Source organism: Corythoichthys intestinalis, chromosome 21 (assembly GCF_030265065.1).
Source record: "Corythoichthys intestinalis isolate RoL2023-P3 chromosome 21, ASM3026506v1, whole genome shotgun sequence".
Taxonomy (NCBI): Eukaryota; Metazoa; Chordata; class Actinopteri; order Syngnathiformes; family Syngnathidae; genus Corythoichthys; species Corythoichthys intestinalis.
This window is the reverse complement of record NC_080415.1, coordinates 36,461,835-36,488,340: the sequence shown is the minus strand read 5'-3', so window position 1 is coordinate 36,488,340 and position 26,506 is coordinate 36,461,835. Positions and strand designations below refer to the sequence as shown.

At 38.7% G+C, this 26,506-nt stretch overlaps 1 protein-coding gene across 6 annotated transcripts in view; it reads right to left on the bottom strand.

The window, feature by feature from the left end:
- Nucleotides 1-26,506, bottom strand: part of mprip (myosin phosphatase Rho interacting protein) — a 65,912-nt gene that overhangs the window by 12,535 nt on the left and 26,871 nt on the right. For 4 of the 6 annotated variants that reach the window (XM_057826175.1, XM_057826173.1, XM_057826176.1 and 1 more), the window contains 10 exons: nt 23,471-23,597; nt 21,324-21,428; nt 16,295-16,351; nt 15,657-15,725; nt 15,487-15,576; nt 15,256-15,365; nt 14,622-15,174; nt 11,619-11,756; nt 6,028-8,571; nt 1,747-1,894 (listed from right to left, as the gene is read on the bottom strand). In XM_057826175.1, the coding sequence (XP_057682158.1) occupies nt 1,747-1,894; nt 6,028-8,571; nt 11,619-11,756; nt 14,622-15,174; nt 15,256-15,365; nt 15,487-15,576; nt 15,657-15,725; nt 16,295-16,351; nt 21,324-21,428; nt 23,471-23,597 (3,941 nt within the window). The remainder of the gene's footprint in view (nt 1-1,746; nt 1,895-6,027; nt 8,572-11,618; nt 11,757-14,621; nt 15,175-15,255; nt 15,366-15,486; nt 15,577-15,656; nt 15,726-16,294; nt 16,352-21,323; nt 21,429-23,470; nt 23,598-26,506) is intronic. The other 2 variants (XM_057826178.1, XM_057826179.1) reach the window with 2 other exon arrangements.

Genomic DNA, 26,506 nt, shown 5'->3' with positions numbered 1-26,506 from the left:
TTGGAGCCTTTTTTTAATAGGCTAAAGCCTTAAAATCCCTCTCTCAACAATTGGAAATATCGTGACAAGCAATGTGGGGAAGAAAGGTAGTGGTTGATCTTTTTCTTAACACTATGTTATTTCCCAACGCAGAGAAGTTATATAAATTGGTGCCACTATGCACAGTCATGGTTGCACTTCCCATCATGCATTTGGGCAGAACAGTTAAATGGGTACAGTATCATTTACTGAAAGCTCAACAAATACACAAGATGGCAATATTTAGTCACAATATACAAAGTCACATTTATCCTTTAAGAATTACAAGTCTTTCTATCCGTGGATCCCTCTCACAGAAAGAATGTTAATAATGTAAATGCCATCTTGAGGATTTATTGTCATAATAAACAAATACAGTACTTATGTACTGTATGTTGAATGTATATATTCGTCCGAGTTTTATTTTTTTTCTTAATGCATTGCCAAAATGTATATGATCGGGAAAAATTATCGTGAATGATTGGAATTGAATCGGGAGCAAAAAAAAAAAAAGCAAGTGGATCGGGAAATATCGGGATCGGCAGATACTCAAACTAAAACGATCGGGATCGGATCGGGAGTAAAAAAAACATGATCGGAACAACCCTAGTAATTATCGTATTGGCCCGAATATAAGACTGTGTTTTTTGCATTGAAATAAGACTGAAAAAGTGGGAATCGTCTTATATTCGGGGTCTAGACATTATACCCATTCACGACGCTAGATGGCGCCAGATATCATTGAAGCGATGTTCTGTCATGACAGATCTCAGCTACTCTCAAGTTTAACCAGTTTGCATTATTTCGGCACGACACCGGCCGCTGCTTGCTTCGCATGCCTCCCTTTCTATAGTTGGCGCCTCGCTCGGAAATTTATTAAAAATGATCACATTCGGTTCGTCCTTCCTGACATCACAACGACTCTTGGGATAAGTAGTCTTTTGTGCTGCTTTCGCTTTTGAAAAAGGACAAGAAATGATGGAAATATGGAGATGGATACATGGTCCATGCAGCGTTTTAATGCATATTTATGAGTGCAATAAAACTATAAAACTCAAATGACATTATCTCCCGTTTTTCTTGGCCGATTGACTTCAAATAAAAACTGGTGTGGACATCAACTTCTGCACTTTCACACGAGACCAACCAGCAGCACGTGGGTGATGTAATTACAGCATGACGAAGCTTCAAAGATGATATGCGTAAACGCGTCGCTGCCGACACGTTCGGTGTTAAAGGGTTAAATAAATGTAGCTTGACTTGAACTGACACAAACTATCACGAGTCACGAAGGAGAGGCCAAATCGGCCATTGCTCGGGAATATTAGGGGTGTTTGTCTCGGGAAAGGCCAAGTCTGCCTCTGCTGGGTTTTCTAGTGTTAACTGTGAATGATTCATTTTAATGATGGACATTTCGGCTTATTTCAATTTGTCTTATTCATATGGGACATTTCCTAAAATGTTAGTTGTTCTCTTAATTTTCACAGAAAGTTTATTTTATTTGGAAAACCTTGAAGTTGTTACATTTATCATTATTAAAGTATCCAGTAGGGCATCACAATACAATTAGCAATAATATGTTAAGTGCATGTCCGCATATATCAGAATCTGTTTTATATCGGTATCAGATTTTGAGTTGGGGTATCACGGCATCTCGGTTATCGGTTAAAAACTCATTATTGGACAACTGAAAGCTCCTTGCGACAGCTTTAATTTTTCACAACTTACCTGAAATAGTGGCTGCGGTCTCTTCGGCCAATAGTCTTTCTTTTTCCTCATGGAGATTCTCCAGCTCTCTCTGATGTTTCCTTTGGAGCTCATCGATCACCTTCTGATGAGATACTTCCATTGCAGCAAAGCCCCTCTCACAAGTCGCCTGTGAAGGAACAATGCGGGTAAAATGAGTATACGGTTCAGCTCAAAAAGGACCAACAGGCTCCCTGGACCATATGAGCTGAGCAGGAAAAACCTCTCGGCACACATGGACCCGGACGGATGGCCCGTTTATTAGCCTTGCAAGCTACTGCTGCGTGTTAGCCATGAGCAAGTTGAGCCTGTGTGAGTACAAAAGGGTTTAGAGGAATGACAGGATACATATGAAGGTACGATACGATGAAGGAATGCATAGACATGAAAGAGGGTTTATCGAAGTGTATGCTGTCATTTTTTTTCGTATCAACAAATATGTCAATGTTGCTTATGAGCTGCTATACAGCCTCATTCACACGCTGACAAGCACTGCACAGCAGTCACGGTGCAAGTTTCTACAAGCCCAACCAAACACATGGAGTGCTTCCGTTCCTCTATTCACTGATGCTAATCTGTGAGCTCAGTCCATGGCGGCAGATCAGCCCGCGTCCATTCTTTGGGCCTCCGTTTAAAACGGCGGCCACAGAGGGGAAATGGTGGTCTAGTCTGTTTTTACAGGGATAAAATCTCCTGGGAGCTCAGCTCTAGGAACCTACTGTGAGAAGCTGAAAATCCTCCCGAGAGCAAACGTACACTTCCTGCTCTGACGTCAGACCAAGCAGAGGCTTTATTTAGCAGCATGTCGGACTATATATCATTATCAGTAATGAAAAACATACTCGGTCATGAACTCACTATTCAGACACTTCAGAAAACTTAGACAACATGTAAGTGGACTAACTCCAACTGCATATAGACGTACAGTACATATTCTGCATCATTAACAAAGACCATGTTTGTTTTGACAATACAAACCACTGCTCTACACTCTACAGGAAAAATAATTGACTGTAGTTTTGCTAATGATACCAATAGTTAATTCAAATTTTTTGGACATACAGTATTTGAATGTTAAGATTCGGGATGTCCCGATCCAATCACGGAAATCGGGCCGATTGCACCATTTTTCAGAGGATCGGAATCCGGTGAAAAGGATCAGGTTTTTAATTAAAAAAAATATATATATTTATTTTTTTCTACTTAATGCTCGTACAGCCTCTCACTCTCCCTCCTGCTGCTTTTCTTGCTCACCAGGCAGCTAGAGTTTGCTACTTAAAGTTAACGATGATTGACAGGTCTGTAGCTTTGATCTGGCGAGTGAAGGCGCTGTAGCTCTACGACAGCGGTTCTTAACCATGCTAAAGGTACCGAACCTGACATGTTTCGCATGTTGATTCACTGAACCCTTCAGAATTAAATAATAAATCAATTTTTTTTTCAAATTCAAAACCGATATATCTAAGCTAGCGAGCTAATAATTTAGCAAATTCCCATTCAAAATTTCTCTCATTTTGACAGCATGTTTTATAAACAGGTTAGAATTTGAGACCACGCTCCCCATTGGTCAGTTGTATTCCTTCATACCAAGCTTGAGCCAACCTTCCACTGAGCAAACCAGTTCCTCCACCTATCAGACTGAGGACTAGCAGTTAAAAGAAATATGTTAAGCCAGTAAATTGGGAGCAAACTAGTCCAAAACCTGGCCTAAAAAGCCCTTTTGCGTAGATTTAATCAGTGTACAAAAATAGGGCTCTGTGTTTCTTTATCTTCGCCGAACCCCTGGGGTTTGATCGAACCCAGGTTAAGAACCACTGCTCTACGCTCAAAGGCTCAAATGTGTCAATCATCATTTAGGTTTTTACAGACTAGCAGTAGTGTGCTGTGACAACTCAATGTGTAAGTGAGAGGCTGTTCTCAGCAGCGTGAGTGGATTTGAGTGGACTCACTCAATGAAGCACTACATAAAGACAAGCATTTTTCTATGTGATTCTTGTTTAAAAATAATTCAAATTATGAAGGTGGGACAGTGGGACAGTAACGTCTTTAAAACTTTTCTTTAAAAATAACTTTTTTTTTTGTATCGGCAGATTCTCAGAAACAGGGGACTCGACCATCGGGACATCCCTAGAAATGACTATTAAACATACTTTTCTCCTTTACAAAATGTCAACTACTCCACACCGCTGCACCACAAATACAATATCTCCATAGACAGTAGTTGTAGTATTTCTGGCAAGTTTATTTCAGTAAGCGCACCTAACCATAAGGGTCATCGCATTAGTGTTTGTTGTTCAGTGTTTCGTCAATGATGACTACAAGAAAAATATTTCATTAACGAACAATGTCCTCATGACGATAACGAGCTAAAAATGTACCTTGGTTGACTAAAAAAATTAGACAAATGCCAGTTTTGTCGGACGAGATGAGAACGATACAAAAATGCGCCATAGTTTCCGACACGTGTTCACAATGTGTGACAATTTTATGTGTTGTTAACCTTTATTGTGGCAGTTTCTGGTTGTGTCACTCATGTGACATGCTGCGCCCCCCCTTAACTCACTCGTGTCCTCTCCAGTCTCCAGGCTTGCTTGTTTAGAAAAACACACGGTAAGATGTGTTTTCTTATCTTGGAAAAAGAGAATATGCAGTGTTGCTTTAGCCTTTAAAGGTTCGTGCTGATCAACACACACAAAATGTATCTTGTACCATTAACATAGCGTTCGCATTACATTAGTGTAATGCTAATGGCGCCTTCCTCTTAAACGCTCAGGTTTTTTTTTTAACATACAATTCGTGCCATCCATGTGGATATAATTAATTGAAAATAATGTATTGTTTTCCTGCTGAGTGTATATTATCACCAAAGTTGTCCTTGTAGATGCTACAATATGTGCTTGTCTGTCAATGTTCACTCGAAATAGGTGGAAACCGTTATTTTTGGAGTAAAACTTTTGATTCTCAAAATCAGGTGACTCAGACTCAGGTGCAAAAATGTACTATTGGGACATCCCAAGTATTCATATAGTGCTGTTTAATCCAGGCTAAAGAGGGGTTGGTTCATCTGTAAATGATCAAGATTGGTGTATATAAAAGGGATACAGGAAGCCATGTCTCTGCACAGTTGCTGCTTTTATGAAGCAGAACAAAAGTTTACATCTAAAAAAACAAAAAAAACAAAACATTTTGCGATGAGACTATTGCGCATTCGCACAATGCAATGTTGATGTTCAAACGATATATTGTACAGGCCTACTTATAAGTATTATAATCCAAAAGACTAAGCCGAAAATTAAAAGGGCTGCCAAAAAAGACATCGTAGCATTACCTTTAACACTTAACATATGTTAATGGTGTGCATATATTGTAAAAATCTACAAACACCTGTTAAAATGCCTTGTTGAGACAAAATGCCTTGTTGAGACAAATATATGATATTTCAAAACCCTCTCACCAACTATAACCTATACAGTTCAATATAAAGAGAAAATGAAAACAATAAAAAATTCAATAATTTGACTGCACAAGAGTTAAAACTCTGCGACGAAACACCTTAAATTGACCCCAATTAAAGTTCAGATGTTCTAGTAGGCTTTTTCCGATTTTGTATATTCACGTCTTACAGGAACAAGCTGAGAGCTTCCACAGCATCAGGTCGATAAGCAGCTGCAGCTTATACTGTGGATTTAGTCACAGTGGAATGCATTATCCAAATGCTAATTTGTGTTAGCGCAAAAGGTAAAAGAACTGAAAGTCAGGGATAACATCTGAACTTTAGCTGTGGGTAATCAGAGTCCCCTTAAGTGGTGAATGTTGTGAGCTGACTCCTATTAAACTTGAGTTAGAATGTGATTGGTTAATTCTGAACACAACCACATCACCAGGTATCAGTGTTCACATGCGCAACCAATCTCAATTGTTAATTTTCATTACACCTCTCTAAAAAAAATATTTTTTTCAGTTGTTTGGGGCATATACGGGCCACATAACATTCAGCAAGATTGTGTAGATTATTTTCTAAATATACAACTATGACTAACTTCATCTTATATTGAAGAACGACTTTAAAAAATTGTACCAATGACAGAATAAACTCAATGGATGTTATAGTTCATGCAACACAGAAGGAAATTGGTTAATAGAACAAGGAGCAAGTGCAGAGGGAAGAAAGTAAGGGTTGGGAGAAGAAGTGGATCTGGGAATGCCACAAAGGAACACAAGGCATCACAGATGGCGAACGGTAAGGACAATGAACGCTTCCACCTTTAAATTTTCCAGGTCTTTCTCGTATTTCAGCCGTAGGGTGGTTATCTCGCCCTGCTCTTCACGACGTCTCATCTCTTCAGTCATAACTGAAACTTGCGTCAGCAGCTCCTGGATTCCCTCTTTGATATTGGACGTTCGGCCGGGGTTGCCTTGTGACTGACCTTCCTCGGCCGAAGACACTTTGGAAGGTGCAATCATACTCCTCAGCTCCTCCATCTCTTGGTCAAAGGTCTCGATGAGGTTCATTCGTTCTAACTCATGCTGCTTTTTGAGATCCTCCATGCAGTTTGTCAGTGAATCAATCTCTCTGGCGCTCTCTTCTGAACGATAGCTAAGAGTTTCACTGACTTCAGCAATTTGCTCCCTCAGTTTGTCAGCCTCCTGCTTATAGCGGTCTTTACGTTCCCTCTCATGCTTGGTTGCAATGTCATGAGGTGTCATATCACCGGTTTTCTCAGGCTCTCCTAAGTTTACGAAAGCATTTAGCTGTGAAACGGTTTTCAAAGACGCATCACTCAACTGAGTATGAAGGTCTGCTAGTTGGGTCTGCAGATCTTCAGCAATCTTTTGCAATTCTGGACACCTGGGACACTCAAACCCATCTACTCCGACATTGACCTGCTTTTTTACAAGTTCGTTTTCATGCTTTATCTTTAGCCTAATAATTGCATAGGACATACAAGCATCTTTAAGTGCATCAAGCAGATACTCGGATGACTGCCTCTGTTCTTCACCAAATTTAAAGCTCGCTAGAACTAAAGACAAAAGATTATCATCATCAGCTAACTGAACCCTCCGTCCCATTTCAGCCAATGAGTTTGCCTTCTCCTTTAATGCTTCCGTTAACTCTTTCAGAATAAAGCTATTTGTTTCATTATCGAGCCAGTTATACATCAATGTGAAATCCGACTCGGCCATTACGTCTCTCTCAGCTTTCGCGTCGGTATAAATCTGACTAATCAAGAAGTTCCAGCGTTTTTGAGCAATCTCTGCTAAATTGTTTTCATAGTCAAGAGGATTTTGTTTTGGCTGACTCAGAATCTGGCTCAAGAATTCCGCCTCTAAAACCAACTTGTCTGGATTTAGAGAAGGGAGGAGTTTCTTTACACATAAAGCACTTTTTAAATGTTTCAGCATTTTCTCTACATCAACATCTACCTTTGATAACATGTCTAAAACTTGATTAACTGCCTCTGACCTCCGCTCGAGCTCATCTACTACTTGCTTTAAAAGACCTTTATCAACATGCTCTTCTCCTTCCTGGACACCGTCGCCAACATCCATAGACTCTTCACCTCCCTTCATCTTTAGTTCTAACTTCTCTTGTAGCATTGATATTTGATATTCGGCTTCTCTAAGTTTTGCTCTGTTCTCCACCTCAGATTTCTGATGCAGTGCGATTAATTCACGGTTCCTAGATTCAAGTTCAATACAGTGCTTTTGCGTAGTATGGAGGGCTGCCTCAGTGTCGGATAAGTTTTTCTGTGAGGCTTCAAGCAGCTCTTGAAGATGCTTCTTCTCCAGGTTTAGTCCGTCAGCTTCGTAATCTGCTTGGAATCCCAGACCTTTCAGTGTAGCTTCTTTTAACTGCAGTTTTTTCTCAGTGCTCTTTAGGGTGTTGCCGAGCTCCTCCAATGAAACTAAAGCTTCACGGAGCCTCAGCGATTTCTCATTCAGCTCTCTCTCAAAATACTCCCGGTCAATGGCATTAGCTTGGCTTTCAGCCAAGTCAGCTTTTAGTCGTTTCATCTCTTCCATAGCAAGATGATGCTGTTTGCCACACTGATGGCTGAGAAGCTCAGCTTTTAGTCTGTCTATTTCTCTGTCTGCCTCAGTCAGTTGGTTGACTATCTCCTGGCATTTTTGTTTTAACGCGCAATTTTCACTCGTTAAAATCTCTATCCTCTGAGAAAGTATTCCGAAAGTCTGCTCTTTTGCCTCTGAATGGTTATCAATTTTGGAGAGAGGACCATAAAGGCTTTCCAGACTTTGCTTTTGAACCTTCCCCACCAAATCCTCCATGTTTAAGAGACGAGACTCGTATTCGCGGATGGTTTCTCCGGCTCGGGCCAAAGTCTTTCTCGTCATTTCATTGTCAGCCTCCTGTTGGCTTTTCCAGGTCTCCAAGAGCTTCTGAAGTTGTTGTTTCTCGGCTGTTTCTTGATTACACGAGTGGAAATTTAACAGCTTCGTCAGCTCCTTTACGGTGAGATGTTTCCCAGTTGTTAAGTCGTGAAACTCTTGAACGGCTTCTGCACTATCCAGGATTATAAGGCTAACGGTTTGTTGGACAGGTTCAGGCACAGTGCTTTCTGTTACGGGTGTTTTGGAGTGTTCAGAAAAATAAGGTTCCTTAGCAGGGTGGTGAGAAAGTGAAATGCCAAGCTGTGCCTGCATATTGCGCTTTTTCAACTCTTGTAGCTTCAGGAGTTCTTTGGTCTCCTGGTACTTCTTTGTTAAACTTTGTGCTTGAGGACTAACCAGTTCTGGCCTCTTCATCTGGGGCGTCACTTCAGCCTCCAGACCCAAATGGTGTTCCAGCTTGGAAAAGGGGACCAAACAGTTGGTTAACACACAGCAGGGGACGCACACATACTTCAACAATTTTCAATTAGGGTTCTCTCATTTCTATTCAAATGAGACTTTACAACTTTAATTCCAGCATGATCATATCAAAATATGTATTGTGTAATAAAGGAACTTACAATTGTTGGTTTTAATTCTGCTAACTAAAATCAAATAAGAAAAATTTGAGGGAAAATGTTAGTTACAATAAGGCATGCTTATGAAATATTTCTAGGTTACTTCATGTGGTAAGTAATGCAATATTAGTGTTCTTTAGTTTGATGGGTTTCAAAAGGATGAAAGGCATACCAAAACTTTTCAACACAGTGTTACGGTCCAAACTCTCGTCTTCCACGAAACAATGCTTAATCACATTAGCCAAGTTGACCCTGATAGTGTTATCTAAAACTTCCTAAACTGTCAATGACATTGCACCAACATAGCAGGGGATGAGAAATCAACCATGACCAAGAATAATAATAAAATTGATTGAACCAGCCTTGCTCTGGCAGCATCCATCCATTAATACACACACACTGCACACACACACACACACACACACATACAATAGGAATCATATGAATGGTCTTTGCATAACCATGCTGACAACATTTACAAGAGAATTTATGCAGTTAATAGACAATGAGTTTTGTATCCATGCACATAATTAGAAACAGCCGAAATACACATTAAAATATGTTAATAATGTGTGTAATAGCGCAAAAATATTTGTATCAACATGTGATGTATTGTTATTCAACTAATCTCAGCCTATAAAACCTTCCGAGTTTTTCAAACTTGGCTAGAAAAAGCTACATTAGAGGTGCTGACGGCACCAAGTTTACATTTTTGTGGTAAATAATTATATATATGAATACAAATTCCATATATCTACACATATATATTCAGTAACTGTTAAAATTCGTCTGTCACAACTAGGCATGTGCCGGTATGATATTCTGACGGTATGATAAACTTGAGCCAAAATAACAGTTTCATGGTATGGCGGCCTGCCTCCACATTTGGTCCGGCCCCCTGAACAATTGTTTTTTTTCCTCAATAGTGTTATTTCCTGGCTTTTTTCTGTGAAGAACCCAGAGAGGGTTATTTGGTTATTATCTATTTAATTAATAGTGTTATTATTATTTATTATTATTATTATTTAATTTATTTTATTTACTTTTGTTCCGTGAAGAATCCAGAAAGGGTTCTTTAATTGTGGCTTTCTGAAAAACAATAAATTTTTACATTTAGGCACTCCTGCAATCGTCACACTTTTTCCGTTAAAAACTGACCCGGCCCCTCATCAGAGAAGGGAAAAGTTATGTGGCCCTCACAAGAAAAAGTTTGGGGACCCCTGCTTTACAATATCTGGGTTAAAAAAACAAGACATTTTCCATTGAACAGAATTTTGGAACATAAATATAATGTTAAGTTAAAATCAATAAAACAAATAACTGAAATATTATAAATAAAATAAAAAATGCAGTCCTTTAGAAGAGGCTAAACCCACAACCACAGCTCAACATTATAGCCATCAGAACCACAATAATTGAATTATTTTCCATAAAAACCAAGTGTGTATGACTCGTATTTTGTTTACATTACACACACATACTCTTTCTCAACACAGACAGTTGCCAGAGAGAAAAAAACAACCGCTAGACACACTGAACACGCCGGAGTTATCTCTCATAGCTGGTGGGCAACGTTCATGACAGTGTTTACTAACCTTTATTTTTTCATAAATGCGAAATCATATTGGAGGTACTACTTCCTCGGCAGCCACCCCCAGAGAACATGTTTTACATGTCGGTTGGCCCTCCTTCTCTAAGCCGCGGCCGTCTAACTTTTCTGTAACCTAAGTATTCTCATACTAGCGATATCGATTTCTTCGATGGGGGAAAAGACTTCAGGGTTTCAACCTCCTCCAGCCGTCGTGTAGTACAGCTGACTCACTGACACTAAGCTAGGGCTGCAGCTATCGATTATTTTAGTAGTCGATTAATCGATGAACTAGTTAATTCGAATAATCGAGTAATCGGATAAGGAACATGAAAAATTAAAATAACAGAGCTGGGCCTCAAACAGTTATATATATATATATATATATATATATATATATATATATTTTTTTTTTTTTTAATGAGGATCTATGTATAACAAAAGAACAATTGGCTAACTTACATAGCACAAGTCCGCTAACTTAAATTCGATAAAATGCTAACGTTTTTTTTTTTAAACAACGTTCTTAACAAATGGTTCAAATACATATTCCCACAAAAAACAGCAAAATATACCTATAAACTAAATTACGAATGCATTGTAAAAAAACATTAGCTCAAACAAAAAATTAGCTTATCTTGGTTTTAACGGGAAGCAGCTGGATTCAGCCATGTGAAATGAAGCAGACAAGAGAAGTGTATCCAACCAAATCAATAAAACTAAATGCAAACACTTTCAAAATAAACCATTACAACGCCACTGCAATTAAAAGAATACTCGAAGCAGCAAAATTTAATTTGATTCTTTTTTTCTAATCGAATACTTGAGTTAATCCAATAATCGTTGCAGCACTACACTAAGCAACAACCAGTGGGGGAGGGTTGAGCCTTGCAGCTGCAAGCGAGCTAATACCGAAGAGACGGTAAGACGCAAAAAACTTTTGCTGTTCTGAAACTGTAATGGTTTTAAGGTATACTGTGATATGAAAACCTCAACCGGCACATGTCTAGTCACAACGGATTTATCGCATGAGTTCAATTATTGCCTAAACTATGAAAGAAAAGAGATCAACTAGTAGAAGCCAATGTAATAATTAGATCTCAAATGTTTTTAACATGCAATGAACTCATGCAAAGGCACACATTGTTGCCCTCTTGTTTAATATTTTTAAATACAGTATAAACACATGCAAAGGATGTTAAAAATAAAATTAAGAGAAACGACTGTATAAAATCTAAGCACCATGAATAAAGAGTAATCAAAGGTCAAATGCAACTGCAACTTAAAAATGAACTCACCGGAGATATGTAACCCGTCCGTATGTCATGCTCTCTCTCCAGAGCTGTTCTCAGCTGCAGTTCTAGCTGCTGTTTGTGCTTATTGGAGTCAAGCAGCTGCTGGTGACAGCCTTCCAATTGTGTTTTAAGGTCTTCTATCTGGAAGGATGCAAGACGGAAAACATTTGATGTAACATCAAGACATGTCATTTAACATGCAAAGTGATGGCAATCAGCTGATTGGTTGTGGTTGTTCACTGGCAGAGAGCAAGGCAATTTTAAGAAGTGAAAAAATAACCTCTGTGAAGTTGGACGAATAACTATATAAAAATGATGTCATTGTTTGTGCTGCGATCATTTTTAAGATATTTACAATTCCTTTTTAAGTCAGACTGAGGTCACCCAGCACCTCATTTTGATTAAAAATGGTGTCAATCGTTTATGCTTTGTCTGTGCTGCTATCATTTTTGAGACATTGAAATACTAATTTCGAGTGATGACGTCAATTGTAGCCCCTCCGTCGCGGCTGACGGAGCGTACCAACTCTCTCAATAACAGAGGGGTATTCCAACAACGAACGCAAACATGGCACAAACGAATGTCACCCCTTTGAGTCCATTTTGCAGCACATGAGGGGCTGCGAGTCTTGCCATCATTCAAACTAAATATCTCAAACCACGTCATCGTTTGAAATTAATACCTCAAACCCCCCATTTACTGCATTATTACCCATTTGAAGCTTCGAATAAAATTTAGCTGCTTCAAGGATTCGTTTAATTAGAGTAATGTTGCAATGGTTTGTTTTGAAAGTGTTTCCATTTAGTTTTATTGATTTGGAGGGATACACTTCCCTCTAGTGGCAACAGTGAATATGACACAACTCATCCAATATGGCTGGATTTAGCTGCTCACTGTTAACTCATTTGCTCCCAAAAACGTATAAATATGTTCTATTTTTAATTGTTTCAGTGTCCGAAAGACGTATTAATACATCTTTTACGTTTTTTTTTTTTCCACAAAAGACATCTCTGGGTTCTGATTCAACTTAGTTCCAAAGCACAACGCTGAAAATCCATTTTAAAGAAATAACCGAGCAGAACGACCAGGACAACCAGTGCAGCGAAAGATGCCGTTGAGTCCGTGCTGCTCGCCGAACAGAGACAGGCGGCGATGAGGGAAAAGTTTACCCTGGCTGTTGCGACCACAACAGCGTCATCTCTCAGTTAGTTATGTGTAGATAAATTGTTACTTTGCTATCAAAAGCTCTATTTGTATTGTTGTTTATGATATTTTGTAAAGGAAAACATTTTTCAGATGTTTGGGATATAACTAAGGCAAAAAATAGCTGTGTTAAAGTTATGTTTGAAATGTATGCTTTCACAAAAAGCTCAATTTCTCTGTTTTTCCATCATAAATTGGAAAATTGCTCAAACTAAGCTATTTTCTAATGCTGATTTCTAAAGAATGGAAAAATATATGAACTTTTTTTTCCTGGTGAAAGAACAGAGTCTAATCCTTCTTTTGGTGGGTTCCATGTTTATATAGCAATAGAACAGAATTTTCTGTGGGCCTTGCAAAATCAGTCAAAATCCAGTAAAACGGCCGGGAGCGAAGGGGGTTGCACCGGTGAAAATGGCTGGGAGTGAATGAGTTCAGATCAACATAAGATTGTAAGCTTTTGGTTGAGCTAATAAGATTGTTATGCATTCATAATTTAGATTAGAGGTATACTGGTATTTAGCGTTTTTTGTGGGAATAGGTGAATGATTTGTTAAGAGCATTGTATACAAAAAACAGCATTTTTTCTAGCTAACGTTTGCTTTGCAAGTCAGCAAATTGTTTTGTTGTTGTACTTCGATCCTCACTTTTTTATACCGTTTGAGGCTAAGCTCAGCTATTTTAATTATTGCTTTTGTGAAATAAAAGTGCATGGTTTGAAAAACACACATAAATTTCATTTTGTATTCGCAAATAATGCTCTTTCGAAAGTGCAATCTTACCAAGCCTTTGTCTAAACGTCTAAAATTTATTCTGCAACTTAATCTGCATAAATGTTCCTTATCCGATTACTTGATATTTCGAACTAACTAATTGATGGAGTAATCGATTACTTATGTTAGGGCTGTCAAATTTATCGCGTTAACGGGCGATAATTATTTTTTTATATTAATCACGTTAAAATATTCGACGCAAGTAACGCATGCACGGAATGACCGGTTACATGCGTTGCCTCAAATAGTTTATGATGACGCCGTTTTAGCACATTAAGAGCACAAAGGCATAGAAATGCGAGTGGGCACAGGCGTTAATTGGACCGTGCCTTTTATTGGCTTAAGCTTTGGCAGCCACTACTAACAGTACTGTTTGCCCAACTTCCCATCATGCATTTGGGCGGAGCAGGAGAATCTTTTTCTTCACACGCCTAATTGAACACAACGCAGAACATACTGTATACCATTTGCAGCCACCACTGACAGTCATGGTTGCCCAACTTCCCATCATGCATTTGGGCGGAATAGCTAAGTCGCTACAGTATCATTTAGTGAAAGCACAACAAAAATAATATTCCTATCGCTCAAAAAAATAATGTTCACAAAAAGAAAAGTGACGAAAATATTAAGAGGGGGTTTAAAATAAAATTACTATAACTTGTACTACTTTAACAGAAATAATGCTAATAATGTTAATGCCATCTTGTGGATTTATTGTTATAATAAACAAATACAGTACTTATGTATAGTATGTTGAATGTTTATGTCCGTCTTGTGTCTTATCTTTCCATTCCAACATTAATTCACAGAAAAATATGGCATATTTTAGGATGATTTGAATTGCCATTAATTACGATTAATTTTTAAGCTGTGATTAACTCGATTAAAAATTTGAATCGTTTGACAGCCCTAATACACTTAATTCTTATCATGAATAAGATACAAATGAAATGTAATACTACAATACTGTACTGCTGTTGGGGTTGAAAAGTTTTTAACACAATTGTACGGCAGATAATATGGGTAAACGTACCCCTTTCTTGTAGTTCTCCAGTAGCTTTTCGAGCTCCACAGCCTCTCTTGCGGGAACAGTCAAAGGTAGCGGCACCCTTCGCTCTTCCCGTATCGGCGTCTTCTCTACCTGTCGCCAATGTTGCTCAATCACCTCCTCTACTTTATGATGCATCTCTACGATTTGAGGATCGGGTGATTGAGGTACTCTGTCTGGACTCTGAACATCCGTTCTTCCACCGTCTTTCAGCGGCAAAGGCTCCATCGTTGAGCTTGTCACAGACTCGAATCTTTTTTTCCTCTCCTCTCGCCTTCGACTACGCTCAAGCTCTCCTATGTCTGCCTTTAGGCTCTCGGCCTCCAGTGCCCTTTGCTGAGCCAGGACTTGGGCGATTGGTCTGAACTCGGCCCAATCAAAAGTCTTCGAACGGCCTTCTCGCCTACGCTCTCGTACTCGGCTCTTAACGAAGCCTTGAGTAGTTTCTCTTTCAGGGTGTGAGGTTTCAGAGGAGGGAGAGTCATGTGTCACATCTGGTCTGACCAGTGGAGAATGAGAACGATGGTCGTCCGTTGAGCTGAAGGAAAGTTAAAGGACAAAAGCCTTAAAATGAAACATGAAGCTCCCAGAATGAATTTAAAAATTGGGTTTTACTAACCTTGCAACATCGGGAGCAGTAGATGGTCGGACATTTTTCATAACTGCCTGGATCCAATTCCTCCGTATACCAGCTGTCATTGCCGAAAGTGTGTAAATTCCCTCACGAGTCTAAACATTTAAGAACAAATTTGTATAAAACATAAAAATCCCACATTAGTCAGAGAAACTACTGTAAAATGAAATAGAAATTAAACAATGAAATCAGAGACAGCGAGAAAAATTAGCTTACTTGTATTTGGAAACCATAATTTCGTTGAGCCTGGCATTCAATGACATTGTAGCATGTTGACAGATCAATCTCACCGTCAAGGTCAGAAGCCTTAAGGATCAATATATTTATAAAAAATGAAATAACAGCAAATTCAACTAGTCTGAGCAAAGAGAAGTCATGGACATTACCTCTTCGGCAATGGAGTCCTTGTAGAACCGCAAGCTGTGATCTGTCAATACAAACCAGTACTTCTTCCACTATAAAGTACAAACAAAACAAAAAAAAAAATACAATGATGTCAAGCATTCAATGAATCATGGTTATACGGTAACATAGCTACAGAAGGGTGGTGTATACTTTCCACGTTTAATTTAGGAGACAAAATTAGATTAGAAAAAGCCTTCAAATCAAATTCTGCTGCCAAGAGAATGCATTTAATTAGAATGCTGACCCGGGTGAGGTCACATTCGCATTTGTCCTCAACCAGAGACTGAAGCCGAAGTCACTCACTTTCATGGCGCGGTATTAAAAAAAATTGAATACATAAAACGATCGCTTCTACACAAATCAAAGCGGTCCATTTTATTCAGGAACATAAAATACTACATGAAATATGAAATAAAAATGCTTCTTGCTGTCATAGGCACTTTAAGAGACAGAAAAGTCTACCAAAAACAGCCGTTTTAGATGTCTGTAAAATGGAGTCTTAATTTGTGATCGTGGGAAATGTACATGGTTCCTTTGAATGTAGCCTTGCCTCTTTTAAAGGTATCAGCCAAGAATGCTGAAAGTGTGTGGATACATCGTGTGCAAGGAAAGCAAATACCTGTCCTTGTTCATCCAGCTTCACCATCCATCCTTTTTTGAAGTTCAGTAAATCTGGCTACAATTCAAAAGAACAAAAGTTCCATTACAAATCTGTCATTTCAAATTATACTAGTAGATAGCTGTGAAACATTTATTCTAAAAAGTTATAGTTTAAGGTGGACATTATTAAAAACAAAGCAAATACAACAGAACATACAAGACTTTATATGTGCACTTTCCACACACACATATATTGTATAAACACATTTAAAAAATGGCTCAAAACCCAAAGACACATGCTAAATCCAATCAATTGGGGGAGAGTTTGACGTGACCAATGGTTTGGACGATTTCAACTAATAAGGTAAAACTGGTCTCGATGCAGACCACTGGTCAGGTACAACTTCCACCTCATTAGTTTTTGCTCAGTGAGGATCCAGCTAAGGATGCAGAATCTAATGCTTGCTAAAGTTGTAGTAAACTGCTGTGGTTGTTTGCAGTGCAAGATGACACAAATGTGACCGGTGACCACGGGAAGCAGATGCAGTGCACACACATGCACACCAAGATTTATCTAATTGTGAAGCCCTATTTGGTTAACCTATTTTCACACCTACGTAACCGTTGGTTGCTCTTATACAAATTACCCAAACAATTCATTTTTCAAAATTCTTATAGTCACCGTTAGACTATTAGATGGTTCTTATAGTCAATGTTAGACTATTAAATGGATCATCTAAATTTAGTTACGGTACCATAATTTTTGCACTATAAGATGCACCTGACTATAAGCCGCCACCCACCAAATTTGAGAGGAAAACTACATTTGTTCATAGATATGCCGCACTGGACTATAAGCCGCAGCTGGAATATTTACCCCAAAAATATCAACCCGTGACACTTTTTTAACAGCGGCATCATAAAACTGTCATAAGACCAAATGAACCACCATGAAACTTTGAACCATTTGGCTGCAAAGCTTCATTTGGCCATCACTGCTCCCTTGGGGGAGACAGTCAACCTCTGCTGCCACCTGCTGTGAACAATGCTGTCCTCAAACATGCCTCCTAGGATGCTTTGCAGCGATAGAGATGTAAAAAACTATCAAAATTCATGTTCTGTGCCAATTATTTCTTCAGTTACTGTTCTAGTTGTATCATTAATTCCCAGTTATAGTATTTGGTAAAACTGTTATTGACAGTAGTGCCGTGAAACTCTCACTAGACAATCATGATTATGAAATGACACTGCCATGAGCATTAATAAATGCTTATGACAGATGTCATTTTGTGTCCCCCGGCAAATGATCTCCCGTTTGAAGGGATGTTAAAAGATTAAAAGAGCCGGACATGAATGGAGTTAGTGACATAATTTGCCGGATGAAACTTAATGACATCTGTCATAAGCATTCATTCATGCCCATGATAATGTCATGTCATAATTGTGACGGTCTTATGACAGTCTTATGATGCCGGTGTCAAATAAAGTGTTACCTGTTAACCCAAATAAATAAGGCAGAAAACACAGACAAGACTGAAAAATCAGTTTCTGCTCTTGCAATCCTCTTTAAAAGTAACTGCTATATTTTAAGCCAAAACAACTTGTGTTTGATAGAACTATATGTCTATATGCTGCCGTAGCCGATTCATGGCGCATTAAGCCCCCGAACTATTTTTAATTTGCCCGTTTCACCCTCAAAACCCCCGTTTACAGACATCGCGCAACCGTTTTTGTTTTAACCCAGCCATGAAAACAAGGTAAGTAATTATATCTATTATTCAAAATGTCTGTCATTTTTAGCTTAGAATCATTAATTGATGTCTAATATTTTGTTTAAAAAAAAAAAAAAGAAGACTTAAAAAAATTATTCACGCGCATATTTTAAAGTTTTAAACAAATTACGTCACAATGAAAAAAATGGCGTCTGTAAAAAAAGTCACGGATATCTACCTCATAACTATCGCTAAATTGTATTTTTTTTGTTACTGTCGCATTTTCCCCAATATGTTAGATGATAATCGATCCAAACAAAGAAAAAAAAAAAAAAAAAAAAAAGAAAAAAAAAAAGTTTAAAGGGGTAAATATAGGAAAAAGAAAATCTCGATCACTCCTTAATGTCTGCCATTTCTGCATCGCGACCCTTGTTATATGACCATGTTTCACCCATAAAATCCCCCCAAAATCCAGCTGTGGCCATCACAGCTGTGTCTTGACACTCAGGGATACATGCGACACGGAGTTTTTGGATCAAAACAAGGTAAGTATGCTATAATATCTCATTAACGTCATGGCGTCTGTAATTCTGCTCTCGCGTGCTCTCACCTCCAGAGAGGGTTTTGCTGTTTACATTTTTTTTTTGAAAAAATGGCCTCCTGTCCAAAATTTTTCTTCCCCCAGAAAATAGAGATTTTAAGCTTTCCAATGATGTATCACACATGCATATCAGACAATTTTGAAATTTGGCCAAACTGGGGGTCTCAGAGCGCAACTTCAAGTCACCTGAGTGTTTTCCGCCATAAACAAATAAGCTGCACTGGATTATAAAACACAGTATTCAAAATGAAGGAAAAAAGTAGCGGCTTATAGTCCGAAAATTACTGAATGGATTATCTAACTGTAGTTATTATTCTTTTACATTTCACCAAAAATCCCGAAACCTACAATGTTTGCCATTTGCGGTTGCGCTCTATCTTAGGTGATCCATTGTGCAATTTTTCCATTTCCTGTTTGTAATAGCTTAAAAAATATATCTGAAGGGAATAACCCCCCCCCCCCCCCCACACACACACACACACACAAACACATACAATAACCAAGAGCAAATACAAGCATACAAACTAAGAATGAGTGCACTGAAAACACGCAGCAAAATCTGCAACAGAAGCAGAATGAGCATGTAACCTGAAGAGGAGTGGGAGAGGTGTTGACTTGCCAATACTCTCACACATCAGAGCAACACAAGGCATGATGAAAAAGGCAATAAACTATAGAAATACAAATAATAAAATGATCAGGTCAAATCAAGAAATATCCACACATTCTGTAGCCAAAGTTTTAATTTACTTGAAGTAGACCAGAAAACTTTCCACTAAAATCAACTATTGTTATCTAACCAAATGTGGTCCTACAACAAAAACAAAAACAAAAACCTGGAGTCTTTTCTACACAGTTCAAATCCTGTAACTCATGTTGACCCTGGATCCTAAGGCTGAGCAGAACAGGAGCAGCTTTGTCTAGAGCCCACAGACACACAGTGGCTTCTATGGTAATTGGCACATTTGAGCTGAAGGTAATTACATAAGTTTCTACCAAAGCTTGCTACTTACTACAGCAGCATTTATTATTCTCTTGATATACAGTAATAAAGCAAGCTAGTTTATACTTAATACCGTATTGTAGGCCTGTCGCGATAACAAATTTTTACAAAGCTTGTCTCTTTTTATCTCATAAATTATTGCTGATATGCGATATTGTCTTTTTTTTAACCAATTCAACCACTAATGTAGTGACAATTTGTCCTAATAAATCACCAGTTCAAATGCAATAAATTGTTTTTCGATTAGAAAAAAGCTTTGAATCCAACTTTGCCTCTTCGAGGATTCGTTTAGTTGGATTGAGGTTGTAATGGCTAGTTTTGTAAAGTTGCATTTAGTTTTATTGATTTGGGTGGATACACTGCCCTCTAGTGCCAACAATGAATAACTTGTCTAACATGGCTGAATCCAGCTGCTCCCTGTTAAGAACGAACGGTTTAAGAGATAAAGAGGAAAAAAAAGTTCACCTTGTATAGCATTTTAGCTAACAGACTTTTGCTATGTCCAAGTTAGCCAATTGTTCTTTTGTTGTACTTAAAGTTAGGTATGATTTAGTTCGAAATGCATTTATTGCTCTTGTGAAATGAAAATGTAATTTTGCATGGTTTGAAGGAACACGCAGGAATTTTATTTTGTATTCGCATTTAATGCTCCTTTGAAAAGTGCAATCTTAGCAAGCCAAAATGAATGTTACTGCAGGCATAAACGTTTGTTGCTTTGTTCTACATCTATTAAAATTTATTCTGCAATGCATTATATGTTCGGAATCCAATTACTTGATTATTCAAAGTAACTAATCAATAGATTAATTACCTAAATAATCAACTGCTGCAGCCTTACTGTTAACATTCAGAAAGCATTTGCCAACGCCTCTCCAATAGAATATGCAGTCAGATACACTGACACCATTCCAGAGTAGATTTTTTATTGTAAATCGAGGTAAATGACATCATCACTTTGCAACACTTATACATAATCAACGCTTTAGTCGACTGTGCGCCACGTCCTGCTAAGTGTAGTGAAAAAAGGCCTATATGGACAAATGCAAGCACAAATACACACTCCGCCAATCTCTGGGACAGACTCACCGAACATTGGGGATCGTTCAAACCCCCATTGAGAACCGCTATTGGGAAGGAAGGATTAGCCAAAAATGAATCAGTCACTTACAAAATATACAGTACTTTTAGCTCGAGGGTTCTAAGTATTTAAAAGTTTATGCTGTGTGCCAAACCTGCTTTCACATAGTATCATGTAAGAATCAGAACCTATTAACGGTAAAACTATTTAGGCAACTCTTGTGAACCGAATGAGTCCTTTAAATAGAGGAGGAAAAAAATACTGCACTTTGACAAGAATACGTCAACAATGTGCCGACACACCCATCTGGGCAGTACACTAATGCTAAAAGCAGGTGACATTGAGATGGGAGTGCAGAGAGAAGCATAGTAATAATCCTTTATGAAATTTGAGCCGCTACGTTCTCAGCACAGCATGTTTGATACCACGAGAGTGAGCTTCCTCAATTGCTTGAGAGAAAAAGTTACTCGGGACGACATAAGTACACATCACAGTGGCAGAACTTTCAAGGGTTCTACCAATTCAACCGTCTTCCTAACTACACTGGTCATAAAAATACTGCAACATTTATCTTCATCGATGTAAGCAGTGAAACATAAAAACAAAACTTGTGAAGACTAGTTTATAAAAGCAACTGGTATATATGTTACTTACTGTCATGACGGAATCAGTGGTCCGTCGGTCAAGGGACTTGGCTCTCCTAAAAAGCGGCATGGAGGAAGGGAAAACCAGACCTTGACCTATGGTGGACCTCTGCTCCTAAATAATTAAAAGATATAAAAGTCAGAAATAAAGCATCGTCTACAGTGGGGCAAATAAGTATTTAGTCAACCACTAATTGTGCAAGTTCTCCCACTTGAAAATATTAGAGAGGCCTGTAATTGTCAACATGGGTAAACCTCAACCATGAGAGACAGAATGTGGAAAAAAAACAAGAAAATCACATTGTTTGATTTTTAAAGAATTTATTTGCAAATCATGGTGGAAAATAAGTATTTGGTCAATACCAAAAGTTCATCTCAATACTTTGTTATGAACCCTTTTTTGGCAATAACGCCAAACGTTTTCTATAACTCTTTACAAGCTTTTCACACACTGTTGCTGGTATTTTGGTGCATTCCTCCATGCAGATCTCCTCGAGAGCAGTGTTGTTTCGGGGCTGTCGTTGGGCAACATGGACTTTCAACTCCCTCTACAGATTTTCTATGGGGTTGAGATCTGGAGACTGGCTAGACCTTGAAATGCTTCTTACGAAGCCACTCCTTTGTTGCCCTGGCTGTGTGTTTGGGATCATTGTCATGCTGAAAGACCCAGCCACGTCTCATCTTCAATGCCCTTGCTGATGGAAGGAGATTTTCACTCAAAATCTCTCGATAAATGGCCCCATTCATTCTTTCCTTTACACAGATCAGTCGTCCTGGTCCCTTTGCAGAAAAACAGCCCCAAAGCATGATGTTTCCACCCCCATGCTTCACAGTGGGTATGGTGTTCTTCGGATGCAATTCAGAATTATTTCTCCTCCAAAAACTACAACCTGTGTTTCTACCAAAAAGTTCTATTTTGGTTTCATCTGACCATAACACATTCTCCCAGTCCTCTTCTGGATTATCCATCTTGCGAACTGCAGACGGGCAGTGCAGGATTTGAGTCCCTTGTGTTGTGTTATTGATAGTAGCCTTTGTTACTGTGGTCCCAGCTCTCTGTAGGTCATTCACTAGGTCCCCCCGTGTGGTTCTGGGATTTTTGCTCACCGTTCTTGTTATCATTTTGACGCCACGGGGTGAGATTTTGCATGGAGCCCCAGATCGAGGGAGATTATCAGTGGTTTTGTATGTCTTCAATTTTCTAATAATTGCTCCCACAGTTGATTTCTTTACACCAAGCGTTTTACCTATTGTAGATTCAGTCTTCCCAGCCTGGTGCAGCTCTACAATTTTGTTTATGGTGTCCTTTGACAGCTCTTTGGTCTTGGCCATAGTGGAGTTTGGAGTGAGACTGACTGAGCTTGTGGACAGGTGTCTTTTATACCGATAATGAGTTAAAACAGGTGACATTAATACAGGTAACGAGTGGAGCCTTGTTAGACCTCGTTAGAAGAAGTTCGACCTCTTTGACAGCCCGAAACCTTGCTTGTTTGTAGGTGACCAAATACTTATTTTTCACTCTAATTTGGAAATAAATTCTTTAAAAATCAAACAATGTGATTTTCAGTTTTTTTTTCACATTCTGTCTCTCATGGTTGAGGTTTGCCCATGTTGACAATTACAGACCTCTCTAATCTTTTCAAGTAGGAGAACTTGCACAATTGGTGGTTGACTGAATACTTATTTGCCCCACTGTATATCTCGGCACCACTGTAGAGGTAGTTTGTTACTATCAATAACACAGTTGTGTACATGCTGTCCCAGTCTGTGCACACTGTTAGTTACATGAGGGGGTGGACATCTGGCAAAACAAGAGAAACCTCTTTAACAGTATCAAAAAGAGTAAGATCATAGCGTGGGGAGCCACGGTGAGAAAAGGAAGCGCAATCACCAGGGGATTCCCACCACAGAATGGAAACTGGAAACACATACAGCACACTTGTGTGATCTTTGACCCACAAACAAAAAAAAATGACAACATAGTATGAGGAGAAAAAAAATGAATGTAAGACAAGGCAAAGAAAAACACAGGAAGCTGCAGTGGGACCATGTTTGGGAAGAAAAACATGTCGGCTTGACTTATGTTGAATTTATCTCTGCCCTGATGTGATGCTATTAAAAAACATTTGCATTTCTCGCTTCGCTCAAGTCTTATACCTCTCTCTGGAAACGTCTGAGCTCACTGCGGCCTTGTCGAGCGCCGCTCTTGTGTGACTCGTCCACCTCCATTTTCACTGGATTCTCCAGCTCCAGGGCTTCCAACTTCTCAATAACGCCCGAGCGACTGGAAATCAACATTAACAAAGGAAATTTTGAAGCGGTCGAGAGGGGGAAAAAAAACATTATACAACGATTATATATAATAGCAACTTTTTTACCGTTTTCTTATGTGTGCAAATGATGGTGTGTGTTAATTTTGTATTCGCAAGCTTTAAACTTGAAAAGATTCTGTCAAATTAAGGTCAGTGTACAACTGAGCAAAGAATGTTGGGTGACCAGACAGGCAGTATATTGGTTTAATAATTGTAAATAAATTAAAATCATATGGAAAGAACTAAAGATGCACGATAATATCAGTTACAGATAATTATAGGCCTATAATGGGAATTATGATGTCACATCGACGATCGAGATAAAAAATTTAAAAATTAAACCGATAATTATATACAGATGGTTCCCTGGTTACAAACGAGTTCTGTTCCTATGCTGGCGACGTAAACTGAATTTCTGCACAAGTCGGAATTAACCCTTTAAGAATTCAAAATAACTATCCAAAAAGTCCAAAAGTATTGTATTTCGTCAAATAGTGGAGGATGCACTGCCCTCTGGTGGCAGCGTTGGTTCTGGCTGGACTGTCGTTCAATAATGCTTCCATACAGGAGCACTCAGACGTCTCACATGGATAAAGGATAGCTGCGCTCTGGTTTGGCCCACATAAGGCTGCAAGTTGATTCAGCTAATATATGTTTGTGTATGCATTTGTAATTAAGTTTAGAGCTACTGTATATTTTGTGGAGTTACGTGTGAGCGATTTGCTATGAGAATTAAAAATACGTTAACATTCGTAGCATTTAAACTAGCTGACTTTTGTGAGGCAAATTAAGCCAATTCATTCTACTAAATTTACATATTGATCAGATTAGATGGACGTTTGTACACCATCTAGTTTTGTTTCGGTGTCGAGTGTTTTGTTGTTAAAATGTGTCTCGTTTAGAAAAGATGTGTTCATATGTGCATTAAAGCTTCACAAATTGTCAAAAGTGATAGAGGTAAAAAGCTTCAAAAAGCACATTTGCTTTGTTTGCTGTCTGTCAGGCTGAACAACTTCACGTTTCGTGAGGACAGAACAAGTCATGTTAATAAAGTAACAAATAAGACACTGTGAGGTACAATAAGGTTCTGTTTGTGCAACTAAAAAAAAGACTGGAGACAAAATGGCAGACGAGACTCTGGCGTCGCAAAGTCTTAATCACATAAATGGTAAATAGAGAGTACTTATATCGCGCATTTACCTACATTGTTACAATGCCCAAAGCGCTTTACACTAGCACACATTTACCCTTTTACGCACACATTAACACACCAATGGCAATGCAAGGCACTGCCCATTGGGGGCAAATTAGGGTTCAGTGCCTTGCCCAAGCTTGGGCTGTCGTAGCCAGGAATCGCAGACCCTTTGGTCCCAGGACAACTCAAGCTACCAACTTCGCCGCGGCCGCCCCGTAAATAGAGTATGTGGTAATCCGGGGACTAGCTGTACTTGACTTAACCTCCAAATGTGTGTAATAGATGCAGTTTTGTCCAATTCTGCGCTGGCGTTTCAACCCCTCCTAAAAACATTTTGTGCAATTACTTTGTAAGTATTATTTATATTAATGTATTGTTTGGATGTTGGAATTTACTACTTGTTCACAATTGATGTGGAAAAAGTTGAAAAAAATAATAATTTTTGCACACTAACATTTGCTCTTATGTATAATTCAAAAATTGTACAGTATATTAATAGAATTAGCGGTTTGACATTATTGGTTATCGGTTGGAAGGAGGAGGAAATTATTGGTTGAAAAATGCATTATCGTGCATCACTATAAAGAACGTAATCAAAGAGCATTTCTGGTTTGCCCATTTGATAATAACGCTGCAATTACAACAAAGGTAGAAAATAAGGACTAAAAAATTTAGCATGGATAAGGGTTCAATTGAGCATGAAGCTGGGCCTGAGAGGAAAACGATGAGTTTGTCAGAAAAGCTGCTCTCTCTTGCGTACGTGAGTGGGAGACTTTTAACCTCTAAACTAACAGCATGGGGGCAAACAGGCGGATTACAGCATGGAAAATTCACAGTGTAGATTTATATTCCATTCTTGCAGTAAATTATGTAACTCCAGATAAGACTAGGCTGCAACAAATACTTTCTGAAAAACTAACATATCAGAGGTTTTGCAACAGCCTTTCATGGTTCTAAGTCACTCATTGAATCATTTATATTCCTGTCTAAGTGAATCACAACAGTTACTGTGTCTAACCTAGCTCAGTGTCTGCTTTCCATTTAGATGATGCAGTTTCCTGATGTGTTTCAGGTTAAAATGAAACAAACTGTAAAAACTCTTAGGGGATGCCAGGTTAATATTAACACCTCTCAATACAGTTGTGAGGTATAATGATATATAATGTTGTGGATCCGCATGATTAAAAATGCCTATCGTACAGCATAGTTCTCTCACAAACATAGCACGGAATTCACATTGCAGAGCTACCAGGAATCCGGATAGATACCAAAACAGTCCGCGGAATACAGGGCGATGTGCAGAATGTCACCGTTAACATATAATTACATGTAGTACCCGGGTTACGAACGAGTTCCGTTCCTCGCTGACGACGTAACCCGAATTTCCGTGCAAGTCGGAATTAGCCCTATATGTGCTCAAAATAACTATCCAAAAAGTCCAAAAGTATTGCATTGTTTAATAATGGAGGATACACTGCCCTCTGGTGACAGCATTGGTCTGGCTGGACTTGAAGATGACAGAAGCAGATTCAGACATCTAACATGGATAAAGGATAGCTGCGCTCTGGTTTGGCCCACATGAGGCTGTAAGTTGTTTCAGCTAATATATGTTTGTGTATGCATTTGTAACAAAGTTTACAGCTACAGTTTGTGGAGTTACGTGTGAACACTTTGCTATTAGAATTG